This window comes from Pyrenophora tritici-repentis, chromosome 4, assembly GCF_003171515.1.
Source record: "Pyrenophora tritici-repentis strain M4 chromosome 4, whole genome shotgun sequence".
In the NCBI taxonomy this organism is placed as follows: domain Eukaryota; kingdom Fungi; phylum Ascomycota; class Dothideomycetes; order Pleosporales; family Pleosporaceae; genus Pyrenophora; species Pyrenophora tritici-repentis.
This window is the reverse complement of record NC_089393.1, coordinates 1,651,865-1,669,800: the sequence shown is the minus strand read 5'-3', so window position 1 is coordinate 1,669,800 and position 17,936 is coordinate 1,651,865. Positions and strand designations below refer to the sequence as shown.

General features: G+C 51.0%; 7 protein-coding genes across 7 annotated transcripts; 4 read left to right on the top strand and 3 right to left on the bottom strand.

The window, feature by feature from the left end:
- Positions 1–171: 171 nt before the first annotated feature.
- On the top strand, positions 172–969 carry PtrM4_094210 (uncharacterized protein; the record flags this gene model as incomplete). The annotated part of the gene is made up of 3 exons (XM_066107081.1): positions 172–300; positions 364–901; positions 962–969. 3 exons carry the CDS (start codon positions 172–174, stop codon positions 967–969), a joined length of 675 nt encoding a protein of 224 aa, XP_065962749.1.
- Positions 970–2,439: 1,470 nt separating this feature from the next.
- PtrM4_094200 (Pro-kuma-activ multi-domain protein) lies at positions 2,440–4,327 on the top strand (the record flags this gene model as incomplete). Its single annotated transcript, XM_001934185.1, has 2 exons — positions 2,440–2,530; positions 2,628–4,327. 2 exons carry the CDS (start codon positions 2,440–2,442, stop codon positions 4,325–4,327), a joined length of 1,791 nt encoding a protein of 596 aa, XP_001934220.1.
- A 2,056-nt stretch (positions 4,328–6,383) lies between these two features.
- Positions 6,384–8,261, bottom strand: PtrM4_094190 (CypX, Cytochrome P450; the record flags this gene model as incomplete). Its single annotated transcript, XM_001934186.1, has 2 exons — positions 6,384–7,851; positions 7,900–8,261. 2 exons carry the CDS (start codon positions 8,259–8,261, stop codon positions 6,384–6,386), a joined length of 1,830 nt encoding a protein of 609 aa, XP_001934221.1.
- Positions 8,262–9,490: 1,229 nt separating this feature from the next.
- PtrM4_094180 (uncharacterized protein) lies at positions 9,491–10,791 on the bottom strand (the record flags this gene model as incomplete). The annotated part of the gene is made up of 4 exons (XM_066107080.1): positions 9,491–10,050; positions 10,097–10,183; positions 10,232–10,694; positions 10,744–10,791. The coding sequence occupies 4 exons, from the start codon at positions 10,789–10,791 to the stop codon at positions 9,491–9,493; spliced, it is 1,158 nt and encodes a 385-aa protein (XP_065962748.1).
- Positions 10,792–11,493: 702 nt separating this feature from the next.
- PtrM4_094170 (CypX, Cytochrome P450) lies at positions 11,494–13,245 on the top strand (the record flags this gene model as incomplete). Its single annotated transcript, XM_001934189.1, has 3 exons — positions 11,494–11,625; positions 11,682–12,178; positions 12,231–13,245. The coding sequence occupies 3 exons, from the start codon at positions 11,494–11,496 to the stop codon at positions 13,243–13,245; spliced, it is 1,644 nt and encodes a 547-aa protein (XP_001934224.1).
- Positions 13,246–13,707: 462 nt separating this feature from the next.
- Positions 13,708–14,943, top strand: PtrM4_094160 (CaiA, Acyl-CoA dehydrogenase; the record flags this gene model as incomplete). Its single annotated transcript, XM_001934190.1, has 1 exon — positions 13,708–14,943. One exon carries the CDS (start codon positions 13,708–13,710, stop codon positions 14,941–14,943), a length of 1,236 nt encoding a protein of 411 aa, XP_001934225.1.
- A 332-nt stretch (positions 14,944–15,275) lies between these two features.
- PtrM4_094150 (DUF3405 domain containing protein) lies at positions 15,276–17,744 on the bottom strand (the record flags this gene model as incomplete). Its single annotated transcript, XM_001934191.1, has 1 exon — positions 15,276–17,744. One exon carries the CDS (start codon positions 17,742–17,744, stop codon positions 15,276–15,278), a length of 2,469 nt encoding a protein of 822 aa, XP_001934226.1.
- Between the last annotated feature and the right edge of the window lie 192 nt (positions 17,745–17,936).

Sequence of the window (17,936 nt, the reverse complement as noted above, 5' to 3'; positions counted from 1 at the left end):
GGATTCAGTGGCGAGAGAAAGGCGCTACGACGAAAGAGGACAAGGTGGCTCTACAGCCTAGTCATCACAATCCCCATTCGCCTGCACGAGTTCCCTGTACCTACAAGTCCCCAGTTACCCACTACACCCCCAATCTACCTACTTTCAACTGGATACAGAGAACAGCATACAATGGCTTTCGCTGAACACTGGATCTATCCTAACGCCGACACAGTGATCATCCTTAAATCACCCCAACCCGACGACGAATTCGCACCCTGGAGTTACGGGGATGGAATAGCGGCAAATTCTACCGCTATGGTTAATGTCGAGCTACCTTTTGATATTCAAGACGAAGAAGATGAAGAAGAGCAAGATACCAAGGAAGATGCAGTCGCCACTACACTAGAAGACATCCCGATCGATGCAGTTCCCGATATCCCAGAGGGATCAGTATTGTACTACGTCTCATCGCGCCAGCTTATACTAGCCTCACCGTTATTCGAAAGTATGCTTCAGCAAGATGCCTACAGAGAAGGCCACAAGAAGACTGATGGATACTACTACGTCATCACTGAAGAGTGGAATGCAGAGGCTTTCCTGCTCTTAATGAACATGCTTCATCTACAGTGCGGATACATCCTGCTGTCCCCTTCGTTCGAGACGATGGATAAGCTTGCTGTCATAGTCGACTACTATGATTGTGCAAAGGCCATTGAGATCTTCACATCGTTGCATATGAAGAGAATGGTTCAGAAGAAAAAGTTCAAGGAGTATAATCGGAAACTGATACTCGAGATACTGGTTTCCTTCGTTTTCAAGTGGAGAAAATGCTTTGAAGCAGCCACACGAAGCGCGATCCTCGAGTGTGATGAGAACACAGTACGCATGTTGGGCCTACCTATACCTCTGTCAGTAACAAGTAAGCTGTCAGCGCTCTTAAGGGCAAGCCGGGTAATCTTTACACTAACGACGTACAGAGCAAATTGAAGCACAGCGGATCGAGCGGATCAGAAGAGAATCCTCAAACATCCAATCTATATTGAATCACCTTCGGGAACCGCAAGAAACATGCTCTTCGCACGAATTCACATTAACCGACCAACTGGACATTCCAAGTCTTGTTCGTAGACCTATACCTCCATTTCACGAATGGAATGCGAAGAGAGCCAAAAAACAGGTTCAGAAAATGTTACGTTTGGCTAGTAGAATTCAACAGGGCCGTATATCGGCGCGGGGGAAAGTCTACGCAGAATGTCACTGTAACCTAAGGTGGTGGTTGGAGGATGCGTGTTATGAGGATCGCGGCCTGCAATTGCCGAATTGCACTGGTACTTTGGGCCGTAGCTAAACAGCGGGCACATTTGGGCTATGTTCCCAAGTTGGAGATTTGGGTCCTTCTATAACAATGAACAATGTCTTTTGACAGTTGCGCCATAGAGCATAGGGTAATCTATGTTTGAAACCTAGTATCCGAGTGGCTGGGGTAGCCAGCCACCTACGGTTTGGTCCATAGGGGCGCGTTTGCGCTCATCTGTCAGTCTTCAATCAATCTTCATCTTCTCCCAATTCAACAATCTAATCAACGTGATCATACTCTTCTAGGCCCTATCAAAGTTCATCGGACCTTTATAAGGGTATTGAGTAAGCTACAAGTACATATATATACGTAGTGCTAGGATTATTCTCGGCGCACCGCATTACGGAGGCTGCAACGCGATCGTCAGGGCGACGGGGTGTCCCACTAGCAGGCCAACAGACGGGCCCTTTTCCGGAAATCAGTTTACTTTTCATCGATCTCGCAATGTTTACGTTTTTTCCTGCAAGCTTATGCTGGGTTGTACCAAGAAACGGTGCGTGATGCACATAAAGAAGTAAAGATAAGGTGCTGTGTAAGCGCGGGCGGAAGCGCGGGCGACACCGGCACACCTGCCTCCAACGTGTTGTTCTCGCTCAAGACTACGATGCTGCGCAAGCACAAAACAACGACTCGTATGCCAACTTACATGGCACCAGAGTTTGACTGAGGCAGCAATCCGGCTATAAAACCTACTTAACATGTTATCAGCGCTTTGCCACGAATTCTCGTCGCCACATGAGTGGGTCTTTCCATGCGGTTATCGCAAGGCTAACGACCACTAGGACCTAGATAGGAAGGCGTGGAACTTCTGTACAAGCCTCGTCAAGACAGCGAACGAGGCTTGTGTGTTTTAGTTGCTTGCTTGGCCATGTCTGGTGTGAGCTACATGCGCGTCTTCCAGCGATGCATCCGGATCTAAACTACATCTAGTAGGTCGATATGTATATCACGAATTCGCCAGATCTTGTCCCGTCGCAGAGAGAAGGAAATCTCCGGAGACCATATATAATGTCGCAATTCCAGCTTGTAGCAGGCCTTCATTCGCAATCGCTTGCTTCAGGATATACGTTCACTCGTAATATTACTAGGAAGTCGCTGAGATGGCCCCCGTTCTCTCGTTTCTCGTCGGCTCTCTGCTGGCCATGAGAGCCTTTGCTGACCCTTTTGAGAAGCTCATTAGCGTGCCCGAAGGTAAGCCGACCAATCTCCATCACGGCTGTTGCAAGCAGTCTTATGCTTCTCCAAATCCACTGTGCTCCTGAACCAATTGAGTACTGACGTTTCAAAGGATGGCAGCTCCAAGGCCCAGCGTCGGACGCGCACACGATCAAGCTCCAGATTGCTCTTCAACAAGGCGATACCGAAGCCTTTGAGCAGCATGTCATGGACATCTCCACTCCTAGCAACGCAAAGTACGGACAACACTATGCTACCCACGAGGAGATGAAGCGCATGCTTATGCCAAGCGAGCAGACGGTTACTTCCGTTTCCTCCTGGCTCAAGGCTGCTGGAATCAAGCAATTTGAGACTGATGCCGACTGGGTCACTTTCAAGACCACCGTCGGCGTCGCCAACGAGCTCCTGGGTACCAAGTTCTCGTGGTTCGTGAGCAACGAGGCTACGCCCCGCAAGGTGCTTCGCACACTTGAGTACACTGTTCCGGACGATGTCGCTCAGCACATCAACCTGGTGCAGCCCACTACTCGCTTCGCTGCCACCCGTGCAAACCACAAGACTGGACGCGAAAGCGTTCGCATTGAGCTTTCTTCCGCCGCCGGTGCCATCAACGCCACTGCTGACTGCAACCGCACAATTACTCCTCAATGCTTGAAGAAGCTTTACCAAATCGACTACACTCCCGACCCTACGAGCGGTAGCAAGGTAGCGTTCGCTTCTTACCTAGAGCAATATGCGCGCTACAACGATCTTGAACTCTTCGAGAAGAACATCCTCCCTGAGTCTGTCGGCCAGAACTTCACAGTTGTTCAGTTCAACGGTGGCCTCAACGACCAAAACTCTACTGAGGACAGTGGTGAGGCCAACTTGGACATGCAGTACATGTTTGGTCTTGCTCAACCCCTCCCCGTCACCGAATACAGCACCGGTGGTCGTGGCCCGTGGGTCGCTGATCTGGATCAGCCTGTTGCGAACTCGAGCGCCAATGAGCCGTACCTCGAGTTCCTCCAAGGCGTCCTCAAACTGCCGCAAGAAGAGCTTCCCCAAGTTATTTCCACCTCCTACGGCGAGAACGAGCAGAGTGTGCCCAAGTCCTACGCCCTCACCGTATGCAACATGTTTGCTCAACTTGGTTCCCGCGGTGTCACCGTTCTCTTCTCCTCGGGAGACTCTGGAACCGGATCAGCCTGCCTTTCTAACGACGGAAAGAACACCACTAAGTTCCAGCCACAATACCCTGCTACCTGCCCCTTCGTTACATCCGTCGGCTCCACCCAGTTCATCAACGAGACAGCCACTTTCTTCTCTTCCGGTGGTTTCTCCGACTACTGGAAACGCCCTGCATACCAGGATGATGCTATCAAGGCATACTTCCACAAGTTGGGTCAGAAGAACAAGCCTTATTTCAACCGTCACGGTCGTGGTTTCCCCGACGTTGCCGCCCAGGGTGTTAGATACGCGGTCTACGACAAGGGTGTACTCAAGGCTTACCAGGGTACCTCGTGCTCTTCGCCTGCATTCGGCGGTATTGTTGCTCTTCTCAACGACGCCAGGCTCAAGTCCAAGAAGCCGTCGCTAGGTTTCCTGAACCCGCTGCTGTACTTCAACCCCAACGCGCTCAACGACGTCGTTCTCGGTGGAAGCACCGGTTGTGATGGCAATGCTAGGTTCCACGGCAAACCGAACGGCAGCCCAGTCATTCCCTACGCTAGCTGGAACGCTACTGTTGGCTGGGACCCGGTCACTGGATTGGGCACGCCTAACTTCCCCAAGCTGCTAAAGGCTGCCACTCCCGGCAGATACAAGGCTTAAGGGAATGGAGGGTAGCCGGCGGTACTATGCTAGATTAACTTCTTGTTTATAATTTACCGCTCGTCAATGAAGAAAAATTCAAATTTCAATATTTGTTGAGAATATTCCGGTCACCTGTCACGAGGACGCTAAGTCACATGACCCACACCGCTCTATATTAGCCGAGCTTTGTATAGTTAGCAATTGACACACTTACATGCCATGACTGAGAGAGTCATTCTTTATCAACAGGTTATGAGCCCGGCTTACGCGCTTGCGTGTGCATTGTGAGTGTCCGGAGTGTCGTTTCTTCGATATGGGCAGCAAGCTGGTATATGCGTGTCTACGCCAGAACAACCCAGGAGGTCGTCGCCTTCTATATTCTAAGACACTGGGTCGTCGCCCTGGCTGCCGCGAAGGGTATTAAGTCCTGAAGACACTGGGCCGTCGCCCTGGCTACCGCGAAGGGTATTAAGTCCGAAGAAAAATGGACTATCGTCCGGAGAAGCTGGGAGCGTCTCGAAGATACCTTGGGCGAGTTATACCCAATTCCGACGCGCGAGTCGAAGAGAGCAATGGTTGCTCTATCCCTTTTCAACCAACCTTTTGACAACGATTCGAATACCTACCTACCGACGGTAACCATCGATTCTTCCGAAAACAACTCGAATTGCCTGCCTATCGATAGTAACCTTTCGAGACCTTCTTTTTAAACTAGTAGCTACAGTTCGACAGCTACTTTCAATTCCTTAAACTCGAAAACCTACCGTTTGACGGTGCTCGAAGTTTTTTTACTCTCTCGAACGCTACCCACCTACCCCACCCGATTTCTCGATCGATTTTTATCTTCTTTCCAAAGGATTTCGTTAAATAAACGCAAAGAAGCAAAGGCTTATATAACGATGGGGGAGAATAAGGGTGTTAGGGTCTGGAGCCCTGAATAGGACACAGACAAGGAGGCAGGAGCGGAGGAACGGAGCGGGGACAACAAGAGAGGAGAGCGTACATAGCTAGAGTACTGGGAGTACTAAGCTAGGGGAGCGCTAGGATAGAGGAGAGCGTACACAGCTAGAGTACTGGGAGTACCAAGCTGGGGGAGCGCTGGGACAGAGGAGAGCGTACACAGCTAGAGTACTGGGAGTACCAAGCTGAGGGAGCGCTGACTCTCACGTAGGAGTCGAGGGAGAGTCGGTATGTTGGTGATATCGATTCTACCTTGATTTTCAAAACGCGAAAATTCTCTCGACCTTCTTTCTCGACCTTCTTTCTCGACCTTCTTTCTCGACCTTCTTTCTCGACCTTCTTTCTCGACCTTCTCTCTCGACCTTCTTTCTCGACCTTCTTTCCTCAACTCTTCACTCGGCCGATACCTCACTTTACTTGAGGGACTCGCAACGTAACGGCCACTATAGGGTGACAGGGAGGTTTCATTCTTGTTGACAAGGCACTTCTGGGGGAGTGTTGGAAAGTGCATGCAAGGCGTTCAGTGGAAGCATATAAAGGGAGAAGAAGCTTCGACTGCAAGACCTATACAAAGTAGTGGGTACAGCTGATCGGCTTATGGGGGAGTGTTGAGAATATTCCGGTCACCTGTCACGAGGACGCTAAGTCACATGACCCACACCGCTCTATATTAGCCGAGCTTTGTATAGTTAGCAATTGACACACTTACATGCCATGACTGAGAGAGTCATTCTTTATCAACAATATTCATGATTATGATAAATATTGACAATGCTCTAGGCTCGAATGCATCCCGAAATACTTACATCAATAGCTCAGAACAAGTCACATGCACAACCGTTTTCCCGAACACGCTTTGCCAACTTGTATCAATTTTGAGATAGCAAAATCTATGCAAGATATCTAAGTTGTCGGGAAAGGGTTTAGACATAGACATGACAGTCAGGAGGTGAGGTGAAGGCAGGCGGGCAAGAGAGTCACGTGTCGATTTAAGCCTTGGCGTGTAGCAAAAATACATCATCGACTTTGAGGAGCTGTCTTTGCCATTCTCTAACTTCGTCTAGCTTGAGTCTATGTCTACGATCTAAACAAATGAGATAATATCTACAGGGCATCACTTCGCGACATTTCGCTTCCGAATTGCAAACGCGATTGGTGCCTTTGGCTTCTGGGTGCCAAGCCCAAAATCCGACGAATCCATTTCGAAGTCCTGCGTGCGAATATCGACTTCGTATTCTGTAATGAGCAATGCACACGTAAACATGATGACGCGCTTCGCCAGCAAGCGACCCGGGCACGCACCAAAGCCACCTCCGTAAGGTATCCACGCGCCACCCAAGCCTTTGTTGGAGAAGTGAACACCGACATCTCCGGCCTTGGTGGGCACCTTCTCATCACCCGTTCGCTTGAGTGGCCCGGACTGGTCATCGTTGGGGTCCAGCAGAAATCGCTCGGCCCAAAAGTCCGTCACAGGGTGCTTTCCCTCTTGAGTATTCCACAGGTCTGTGTTCATGTGCGAAGTATACGATGCTACCATGCTCACTTCGTTCCGTGGTAGCCACCAACTGCCGACAGGCACATCTTCGTGCGGCGAGCATCGCGTGATGTATGACTGCACGTATAATCGCAGCGTCTCTGCATAGACTGACTGCAGCAGATCTTTTGACAGCAGCTTATCCATTGCGACATCGGTCTTTTCTTCGTCGCAAGAAACCGTATCGTCCAGACTCGTACGGACGCGCGATAGCAGATCGGCATCGTTGAAAATATGCAATGTAGTCATCATTGTCGAGGGCACAAGATTGGTGACTGATGTCCAGATCAACCCGAGATCTGTCGATGCAAGCGCCTCGTCGTCCTGTCCGTCGATACTCAGAATTGTCTTCTGCCTATCCCGGTTCATGACAGAGCCCCAGTAAGGGTCCCAATCTTTTCTCTCGTTATGCACTGCTTCATCTCGGAAATGCTGCCGCGCATACTGATACCAGTTCAGAATCTGATCCTTCAGCTGGTCGCGTACACGATACGCTTTCGGTATCAGAAAGCGGGGGAGCCGCTTTGCGAGGTTCTTTACATGTCCATCAAACTCCCAAAGGTCGTTGATGAAGTTTGGGTTGATCTTAAGAAGTGAAGGCCCATAAAGCGCCTCAAGCGTTGCCTTGCCGACGCTGTCGCGAAAGAAGGCCAAAAGATCAGGCATTTCGACCCACTCTTCTCCGATCGCCTGTGCATCAAGATTTTGCTTGACGATGGTTTGGTATCTCTGAAATGTTGGAAGCATAGACGAGCCCGTTAATCCCCGGAGCAGGGAGTCGTGTGTGAGGAAGTCGATCCGGTTGTGAGGCGCCACGTTGCTATTGGGATGAGGCTTACGGTATGGGCCTGAGTCGTCCTCCGTATATGTCTTGATGGCTTTCTCGCGCATCCCAAAGATGTAACGCAGTCCAACAGTATACACGTAAATGGGACTTGAGAGGGTTGGCTGCTTCCACATGTCCGCGACAGCCTCAGGTTCCGAGACGAGATAGATGCCGCTGACAAGTAGCGAGATTCGCACACAGGTCAACTTCCCAGCATAGGTCCTATTGGCGAGTTAGTATCGGTATGTGATCATGAGATTACGAACATACGTTGCCTTCTTCACGAACGAAGCGCCATCCCACAAGAACGAAAGTGTGCTACCAATTACTGGCAGCGCAGGGTACTGAGGTGGTATCTGTCCATTTGTCCGTCGATTGTTTGTCCAGTGATATTGAACGACAATGAATAGGTAGTTGAAGATAAGTGGGATGGATAGTATGCCGGCGAAGACAAGAGTTTGCCGACACGTATTCGTCCACGAACTTGCCATGATTTCCGGCCTGGAGGTAGGCACATAAGAGTCGTTGTTTGCTATGGTAGGAATCAAGACTCGCTCGTATACCGATTCCTTTAGGCGAGACCATGGGAGTGATAACAAAACATTGCTTGGTAGATCTTGAATGACAGACATAGTGGCGCAAGACTCAGAGTGATCATTAAGAGTATGAAGACTGAAGGAAGCTGACTGAACTTGTAGGTATTGTCCTTTTTTTTCAAGACCACTCACAGTATATATACATTGAGCCCTAATCTCTAACTGACCCTCTTAATTCGTCATGCAGTCTATCTTGCTTCTACACTAGCAATTGTCGATACGCCAGGGCGACATCTCACCAGCGTTTAGCTGGAGCTGGAGTCTGCCTGGGAGTTCAATGGCACGCCTTACTCGGGGAATACTAAAAGCCATGTCGTGGGATCAGAGTAGCGTTGAAAAGGTGTGTAGTCAATTGCCGAGGCTGGTATCGGGCATAAGATGTGGCTTGTAGAGGATGTAACCATTGGATTCTTGGCCCCCAAATCGTTCAGGCGGCGGTTCGTCCACTACGGGAGCCGTCGCGGCACTTTGATCCTCCCGTTGCACATGCCGATGCCAGACGCCCTGGCGTGTTACCTAGGTCACCTTGCGACATTCAAAAGTTACGACAATAATTCAACGCACCCGTTGAGTAATGCGCAATGGTGCTTGTGGGGATAATATCCAGATTCTTTTCTTATCTCAGTCGACTATACCTGCGGCGCAGCATTGCTCCAGGCACCAACCAAATCATGTGCCGCAGCGTCGGGGATCGAAAGTATATTGGACCCCAAAAGATACTTGGAAATGTTTCTATGTTAAGACATCGAGTGTGTACACCCCACCTTATTTACACTGCCCCCTGTTTAGTGGGGACAAAATCCGCCAATGGGGCAGGTACCCCACGCTCAACGGCATGCTCACGTAATTATAGACAACTAGTTAGATCTTCAGCTGGCGTGCAAGAAAATGAAAGTGGAATTTTTTTGGCCTGTGCACGGCATATGGTACAACAGAACAGCAATTACTAAGGAATGCAAGGGAGAAGACGCATTGTTGGTATCGGGCGCACGTTGCATCGCTTATGGAGTTCACATCACCGGAATGAGAGGGTATGATACGATGGATGATGATGGCTTTAACTACTCTCTGCACGCTATACACCAAATAGTCTAGATGTCTCTATGGAGCAACAGTCCTAGATCGGCAAAGAGAAAAGAAGGAACGAAATGGCCTTACACTCTATCTTCCGTTACTACAGACACGTGTACCACTCATCTATTGCCACAACAAAGGCTTGCCGTAATCTAATTTCGAAAAGAACAATCCCACAGTTCAATTCCAGACTAGCAATGGCTCGTCTCGTTCGTATACTCCTTCTTGATAGAAGAAGAGCTCATCGAATTTGTGTCGTCGGTCCCGCACACAGTAGAGCTCATGGACCCACTCTTGATAGGCTGGACCCTACCATGGTCATCGATGAAGGTCCTTAGACCAGTGATCTGTGGACGAGGAACACGAGGCAGGCCAAAGACACCTCTTTCCTTGGACGAATCCATCGAATCGTCTAGCGTACTCCTCTTCTTGCGATTGAACTTGGCAACGAAAGAGGCGGAGAAGAAGCGTTGCGCCTGTTGCTGAGGCGTGCCGTTCTTGCTGGCCTTGCGCGCGACGAAAAAGCTGCGGAAGGCGGTTGCAGCTGCGAGGAAGACACCGACTTCGGCGCTGATCAACGCCCAGTAAATCTCCCATATGGTATCAACCATTTCGTTGTAGATGAGGCCGGCGAGACGGGTCACTGTGGTTGCCATCATGAAGACTGTGAGACAGAGGGATGACATGAGTGCAACTTTCTGGGACCATTGGACCTTGATCTTCCAGATGACACAAATAGGTATGGCAAGGACTGGGTCTGTTAGCGGTTGGTAGTGTCATGAAGATGGGACACTTACTCAATCCATCGCCGACCAAGTCCAAGGCCATCTGCACGGTTGAATGATGGACAAGTAGACTTTTGTATGGACCGGAGGCACATTCAACTAGGCACTGGTCAGAGGGGTAACAAACTGCAGGGTTGCTTTACTCACGCTCTCTCGGATCGAAAAAGTAAGGGCACCCAATATACCAAATCGCAATTCCATAGCCCAGACAAGCAATGTTGAACGTCACCACGAACCACCAGTAGTAGTTCAATGCCGGCAGCCGATCAATCAGCTTCTTGAAAAAGTACAGAAAGCTGAACTTGACAGCCACCACACAGGTCCAAGCTAACATGCCGCAGATGGTTACCCATTTGTGGAAGTGGAAGGAGATTTGCATCCAGTCTGCTGGTGGAACGATACCTGGTACACCTCGCTGTAGCGAGACAATGAGATACATGCGATCCATAATCTGCCAGTACATGATGATGATACTGCAGAGAAGAAGACCGAGAGCGACAAGTAAGAAGCCATCATCGACAGAGAAGCCCTGCTTCTGCATACGAAAGCGTATGATGAAGCGGGTAGCGATGGACAGCAAGCATATTGCCAGCAATACTGATGTAGAGATCTGGATGGACAATTAAATAAAACTCGCCGCGATGGACATGTATACTTACAATGAAAGTATCTCGATGGATACGTCCAGTATAATCTTGAGGAAGCATGATGTCGCACAAGAACGAATTGCGGACGACGTTGAGATTAACACAAGCACAATACTTCAGCAGTGCACAAGTTGATGAGATAACGGGAATTCCATCTCTTCCTATATCGTCTTCCTGGATGTAACCATGCCCCAGTTGTGCGCACCCACAGAATGCACGTCTTACTTTAGTGCTTACATCGCAGTATGGCGTACTCTACCGTGCAGCCGGTCAATACACTTTCTGAGTGGCTGCTTAGTCCCCGAAGCCTTGCATACCGCAGATTCAGCCTCGTACTAGCTCAAGTTGAGCGCGAACATGTTTCCTGCCTACAAGTTCAGAGGGCATGCCCCACCAACGATTCCACTAACAAAACGGCGGCTAACGGGGATTTCTTGGTGGTTGGCTGCGCCCCCACACGCTCTTACAGCCTCAACAGCCCCAATCAATAGCGGGAGATTGTTGGGGGCCGTTTTTGTGCTCGCAGCTCGTGTGTGATGTGACTGGGATAATGGAGTACGAGATTTGTTTTTACCGGTTGGTGTTCTCGAGATAGGCAAAGTCGCGTCGCATAGGAAGGGTCCACGGGAGCCTGCGCCGCCTGCGCCGCAAATAAACTCGCCAAAACGGCTGACGCGGTGGCAGACAACAAACAAACTCTCTTTTCTCTTTTCTTTGCCTTACTTTCGTTACTGCGACTCGAATCTCGCACAGGTGTCAGTCATGGGTTCTGTCGGACTCTACGGCCTCGCATGGCAAGTTGCAGTGTCGGCAGCTGTTGCAGCTTTCGGTGTCTTCGCCTTCAAGATGTACCAGATGCGCATCATCTTCTACAAGCTCAAGAAGCAGGGTCTGGTATGTAGCTTCATCATAGCGATTGAGGGTGTGTATGCTAATACGACTTCCACCAGCCAATGCCCGAGTGGGACTTTGCAGCTGGCAACCTCAAGACGCTGCCGGGACTTCTTGAAAAATTCCCCAAAGGCTCGCAGCAATCCGATGCTTTCTCTCTGCTCTCCTACGACTTCAAGGAAAATGATAATTGCTTCTACATTGACCTCTGGCCTTTTACGAGCCCGTTGCTGGTCGTCACTTCCCCAGATCTTGCCATGCAGGCTTGCGGCCCGGAACATGACCTCCCTAAGCCAGCAATTCTCATTCCGTTCTTTGCACCGTTTGCAGGTGGACCAAACCTGTTTGACATGAATGGCGCTGAGTGGAAGCGTTCGAGGGCTCTCTTCAACCCCGGTTTCAGTGACAGGGTCATGCTCGAGAGCACGCCGCACATCATCGAAGAAGCTGAGGTCTATGTGGCACTGCTGCGGGAACATGCGAAGAAAGGTGATACTTTCTCGCTTGATCGACTGACATGCGACTACATGATGGACTTGATTGGAGCTATCACCATGTAAGTAGAATAGCTGAAAGCACTCCTCTTTTCAAGCGACTAACATGGCCAGAAATGCTCGCCTCCACTCAATGACTGGACACAACGACCTTGCCGCTGCTATGAGGAGTTCCATCGAATGGCACTGCCAAGATGAAGAGATGAACCCGTTCAAGCGCTGGAACCCCATGAGGCCGCTGATTGAATGGCATAATGGCAAGACCATGGATCGCTACATCAACACCGAGTTGGACAAGCGATACGAGGACTGGAGGACCAACGAGCCAGACACGCGTGCCAAGTCAGTCATGGATATCGCAATTGCAGCATACATGGGCGAGCGCAAGGCTTCTGAGAAGCTGGACGCTCAGTTCAAGAAATGGGCAACGACGCAGATTCGTCTTTTCCTATTCGCTGGTCACGACTCAACTGCCGCTACCATTGTATACAGTTTCCACATGCTGTCCAAGTACCCTGAAGCCCTGGCCAAGATCCGTGCCGAGCACGACGAGGTCTTTGGTGGAGACGTCGACTCTGCTGTTGAGATAATCAAGGAGCGCCCAGAGCAGGTGAACAAGCTGCCATACACGACTGCGGTGATCAAAGAGACTCTTCGCTTGTTTCCTCCAGCTTCAGGTATGCGAGGCGGTCGTCCTGGTGTTTTCCTACAGGACAAGAACGGTACCAAATACCCCACTGAAGGCCTCAACATCTGGGTCGTTCACGGCGCCATCCAGCGAAACCCCAACTACTGGCCTGAACCCCACAATTTCATTCCTGAGCGCTGGCTCGTCGAACCTGGTCATCCTCTGTACCCTCCAAAGGGCGGCTGGCGTCCTTTTGAGTTTGGCCCGCGTAACTGCCTAGGCCAGACCCTTGCTATGCTTGATATCAAGATCACCCTGGCTATGACGGTGCGTGAGTTTGATGTCAAGGATCAGTACGATGAGTGGGATCGACAGGATCCGTCATCTGGTATCAAGACAGTGTTTGGTGAGAGGGCGTATCAGGTTCCTCAGGGTGCAGCACACCCGGTTCATGGCTTCCCTTGCAAGGTTACGAGCCGTCGTTCAGATGACAAGGCTTGAGTAAAGCTTATGGGGATACGAGCTGAGGACTTTCAAAAGAAGCAGACGCTCAATGTGGGCTGTTATGCATGTCTTTCTTCGGGCGTTGGAGTCACTAAATTCGTCGATTGTAAGTAACAGTAGTCGGCGCATGAACTCGATTAGGGGGTAATAGTATATACCCAAATGCAAGTAGGGAATTCAAAGCGACAAAAAGTGTCATTACACCACGCCGCTGCAGATTCGGTTATCTGACCTCGGCAAAGACACTAACCCCTCTCGTCGTGAACATCAAGTCGGCTATACAACATACACATCAAGTACATCCTCCCCCAACAAACATGACCAAATGTAAACCCCACCCATGCCACAAAAACACACACAAAAGCCATGTTCTCCCTCACAGCCAAACACACTATCCGTTCCATACGTCACAAACCATGTCTCGCCCGTCACTTCTCCCACACACCCCATCCCCGTATAATGTCCACCTCAAACTTCACCCAAACTCAACTTGAAATCCGCACCGCCATCCAATCCCTCTGTACATCTTTCCCAGACCACTACTGGCGCAGCCACGACACTGAAGCCAAAGACCCCAGCACCTTCCACTCCGCGCTCGCGGCTGGCGGCTGGCTCGGCATCGCACTGCCCACGTGCTACGGCGGCTCCGGGCTCGGCATCTCCGAAGCAACAATGATGATGCAAACGATATCTGAGTCCGGGGCCGGAATGGCAGGCGCACAAGCAGTACACGGGAATGTATACGCCACGCAGCCGCTTGTACGGCACGGCAGTGCTGAAATGTGCGAGAGTCTAGTGCCACGGATAGTAAAGGGGGAAGTAAGAGTGTGTTTTGGGGTTACGGAGCCGGGGAGTGGGTTGGATACTTTGGGGTTGAGGACGCGGGCTGTGAGGGAAGGGGATGAGTATGTGATTAGTGGGGAGAAGGTTTGGATTACGGCGGCGCAGGTGGCGGGGGTTATGATGCTTTTGGCACGAACAGGCGACGGAGACAGTGATGGTGGTAAGAGTATTGGTAAAGATGATGGAGGGAAGAAAAGATCCCACGGCCTCAGTCTCCTCTGCATCCCCCTCGACCGCGCAAACCCCGCCCTGGAAATCCGCCGCATCCGCAAAATGGGTGGTAGAGCAGTCGATGCGAATCAAGTCTTCTTCGACAAGTACCGTGTCCCCGCTTCTTCGCTTATCGGTGCTGAGAACCACGGGTTCAAGATTATCCTTCAGGGAATGAATGCGGAGCGGTGTCTCCTCGCGGGTGAAGCACTCGGTTTGGGGTACTGTGCCCTATCCCGCGCCGCAGAATACGCACGCACACGTGAAGTATTTAACAGACCTATTGGTATGAATCAGGGTATTGCGCATCCGCTTGCAGACGCGTATATGGCGCTTGAAGCGGCGAAGCTGGCGACGTATCATGCGGCGCAGTTGTATGATGAGAGTCAGCAGGAGGGCAGTACGGTGACGCACGATGAGGTGGGCGTGGCGGCGAATAGTGCAAAGTATCTTGCTGCTGAGGCAGCCTTTCGTGCGTGTGAGAGGGCTGTGTTAACGCATGGGGGTATGGGGTATGCGGAGGAGTATGATGTTGAGAGGTGGTTTAGGGAGAGTTTGGTGCCGAGGATTGCGCCGGTTAGTAGGGAGATGATATTGAATTATGTGGGCGAGAAGGTGTTGGGATTACCGAGGAGTTATTAGGACGTGAGGGTTGTGAGCCAGATGGAGAAATCAAGAGGATGGTTTTGAGATCATGGACCATTATTTGTAGATACAGGAGTCTTGCTTCTTCTTCGTAGATATAGAACACGTTCAACACTAAATATCCAAGCTAAGATGAGCGCCAAACGCGATGCACACATAACCCTATAACACTTCCACAGAAATAAATTCACTTCCCCTCATCGTAATGCTCTAAACGGATATCCAGTCAAGAATCCAAGTAACAGTAAAGTAGCGTCGATACAAATACACCTTACGCCTATACACCAACATTGCATCATCAACATTAACACTCTTTGCAACACTTCACCTTACTCCTCCTTTTTGGTCTCCTCAACACGCTCCTGTATTAAGTCAACCTGCTTAACAGGATGCAACAGCACACCAGGCAAACACATACGCCCCTCGTGCGAAAGCTCTTCCTCCTCACCGCCGTCGTTATCGACCTTGTACCCGAGCCAGCGCTTCCACAAGTTAGGTGCAAACCCAGCATGGTAGTACCAAGTCGTGCCAAGGAAGTTATGTTGTCTTTCATCTGAGAAAACAGACATACGCGCACCGCCCGAAGCGCCATTCCGTCCGTTGTTGAAGATAGCAGCGAGGTACTGTGTGGGCCACTTGCGGTCGACGAAGACGGGGTGGGGTGCGTAGACAGCCTTGAGGCCATGGTGCAAGGCGCATGATGCCGGCCACATTTCACTAAACATGGTGTGGCGGAAGCGGTATTGTTCGCGGTGCATAGTCTCGAGGAGTCGCCTTGATAGCCGGCCTGAGGTGTTGATTGCGGTTCGCCGTGGTGGGAGCCCGTTCTTCTTGTCGTAGCCTGTGACATCGTCCGCCAGGATCCAGTTTGTGTGGTCTGGGTCGAATAGAGGGTTGAAGACGATCAGATCGGCCGGTTCGCCGACGCCCCACTCGTACTTGTCTTCAAGTATGGTAGTGTTGGGCTTCACAGCTTCGTCAATCTCGATGTCTGGGTAGTCTTGTGGAAGTTCTGGGCCCCAGATGGGCTTCTCTGGCTTTTGCATCTCCGGTACCGGAACGTGCGGGTTTGGGGGAAGATGCGAGGACCATCTGTTGGCTTGATTGTTCGTGCCGTGCTCAGTCTGAACACGCACCGTGTGCTTGAAGTCTTCCCATGTTTCGTGCACTGACGGTACGTAGAAGCGTGCGTTACGCTCCCAGAGTCCTTTACGCGGTTGAGCAGTGGTCCATTTGGAGACTTGTTCAAAGAGATGATAGAAATGTCCAGTATATCGGACGTCCATCTCCCAGTGCCAGAAGAAGTCAAACTCGGGATGTTGGTGCGCAAAGTAAGTGACAGGCATGAAAGTAGAACGGTAAGCACCGTGAACGGGCAGACCGCGGTAGTTGGACTCTTCAAGGCCACCATAGATCAGGCTCATCTGACGTTCAGACCATAGCGTACCCATACCTGCAAATTCGGCGGGCAAAGCATTCTTAAGGACTTCCGCGTAAACCTTCTCGTCGGCCCAAATCTGCTTGTTGTCGTCCTTGACGTGGATGAGGAAGTGCACTTCGTACTCGCCACCCGATGCAAGGGTCAGCTCGGAGATGAGAGCGCGGAGGTACATGAGATCTTCGTCATCGTACTGGTAGTCCCACCATGTTCGGAGGAGTACTGCAGTCCGGGGGAGAAGCGTCTTGTGCACTGCGTTTGACTTCTCGGGAGTTGCGGTGTTGACAGGTGCCGTGCTAGCGATGTCCGCATCGCGCTTCTGCATCTGGAACGAGTTTGCCTGCTTCTTGCGTTGCTTTTGGAAGCGCCCTTTGTTCTTTTGCAAACAACGCTGAGAAGCCTCTGTCCAGTTGATATCGCGAAAGTCGACCTCTGGGGTCGTCTTCCAGACGTCTTCGATGCCCTCGCGATCTCCTTCCATGCCTGCGCCAGTACCACCCCGTCTCTTACTGTAGCCCAAACCGTATGGGCCCAATCGACCGAAGCGCTCAAAGCAAATGTCGTTTCTCAAGCCCAAGGTCTCGTAGCTTCCAATGACATTATCTGGCAAGCCTTCCGGGACGCCCTTGTATGCTCGTAGGCCAGGAATCTTGATGGTATCGTTCGCATCCAGGTAGCACGTCTCCACAGGCCCGTACTTGGCCACATAACTCTCACTGCTGTATTCCGGATACGGGTCGAATTCTATTGAATCGGCAATATGTGAGCCTTGTGATCTTTGCTCTTTCGTGCCCTCCTTTTGTTGTTCGGCTGGTAGCTCGGGGTCGATATCCTGCTTGGTCGGATACTCAGGTACGTTCTTTTCCCGGCTAACCAAGGTCCGTATGCCACCATGGTATCGCTTCAAAAAGGGAAAGCTTTCCCAGACGTTCGGGGGTGGCGGTGGCTTGTTCAGCCCAAGCTCTGCATTCCGTATAGACTCCCAACTGCTGCTGAACAGGAAATACATGAAGAAAAGCAGTGTACTCGCCACAGCCAACCCAAAGTATCTAGTGCATGCCCGCGGATTCCTGTAGCTGTATGCACTCACGGTCGGTTTCGAAGGGTTTCTTCGATGGGATTTGGTCGACGGTCGGAGCGGTCTCGATTCGATATTGTTGGGGTTCTGATCGTATGCGCCTGACGATTGGCGGGAGGACAAGGGACTCGATGTCCCGGATGACATATAGGCTTCATAGTCATCGCTGGCATATCCCTTCTCGTTCAAATCGCCGCCGTCCACATCGCCGTCGTGGTTCGGAGCCTGGTTATACGACTGGGTTTTCCGCTTGCCCACGGACAGGGGGCGGAAGCCGAGCATCTCAGCAACGCTTTTTGTGTCTAACGGCGGTTATGGCATGTGCGGTATGCAGGGAAACGGTGGGCAAGGAGTTGGGTTGCGGAATGTGCGAAGAATGCGGCTGAGTTTTTGTCGCTGATGACGTCGTCGAGCGTGCTGTGGGCGAAACGAGGAGAATGAAGTGTCTAGATATAGCAGAAGACGTTATGGTCG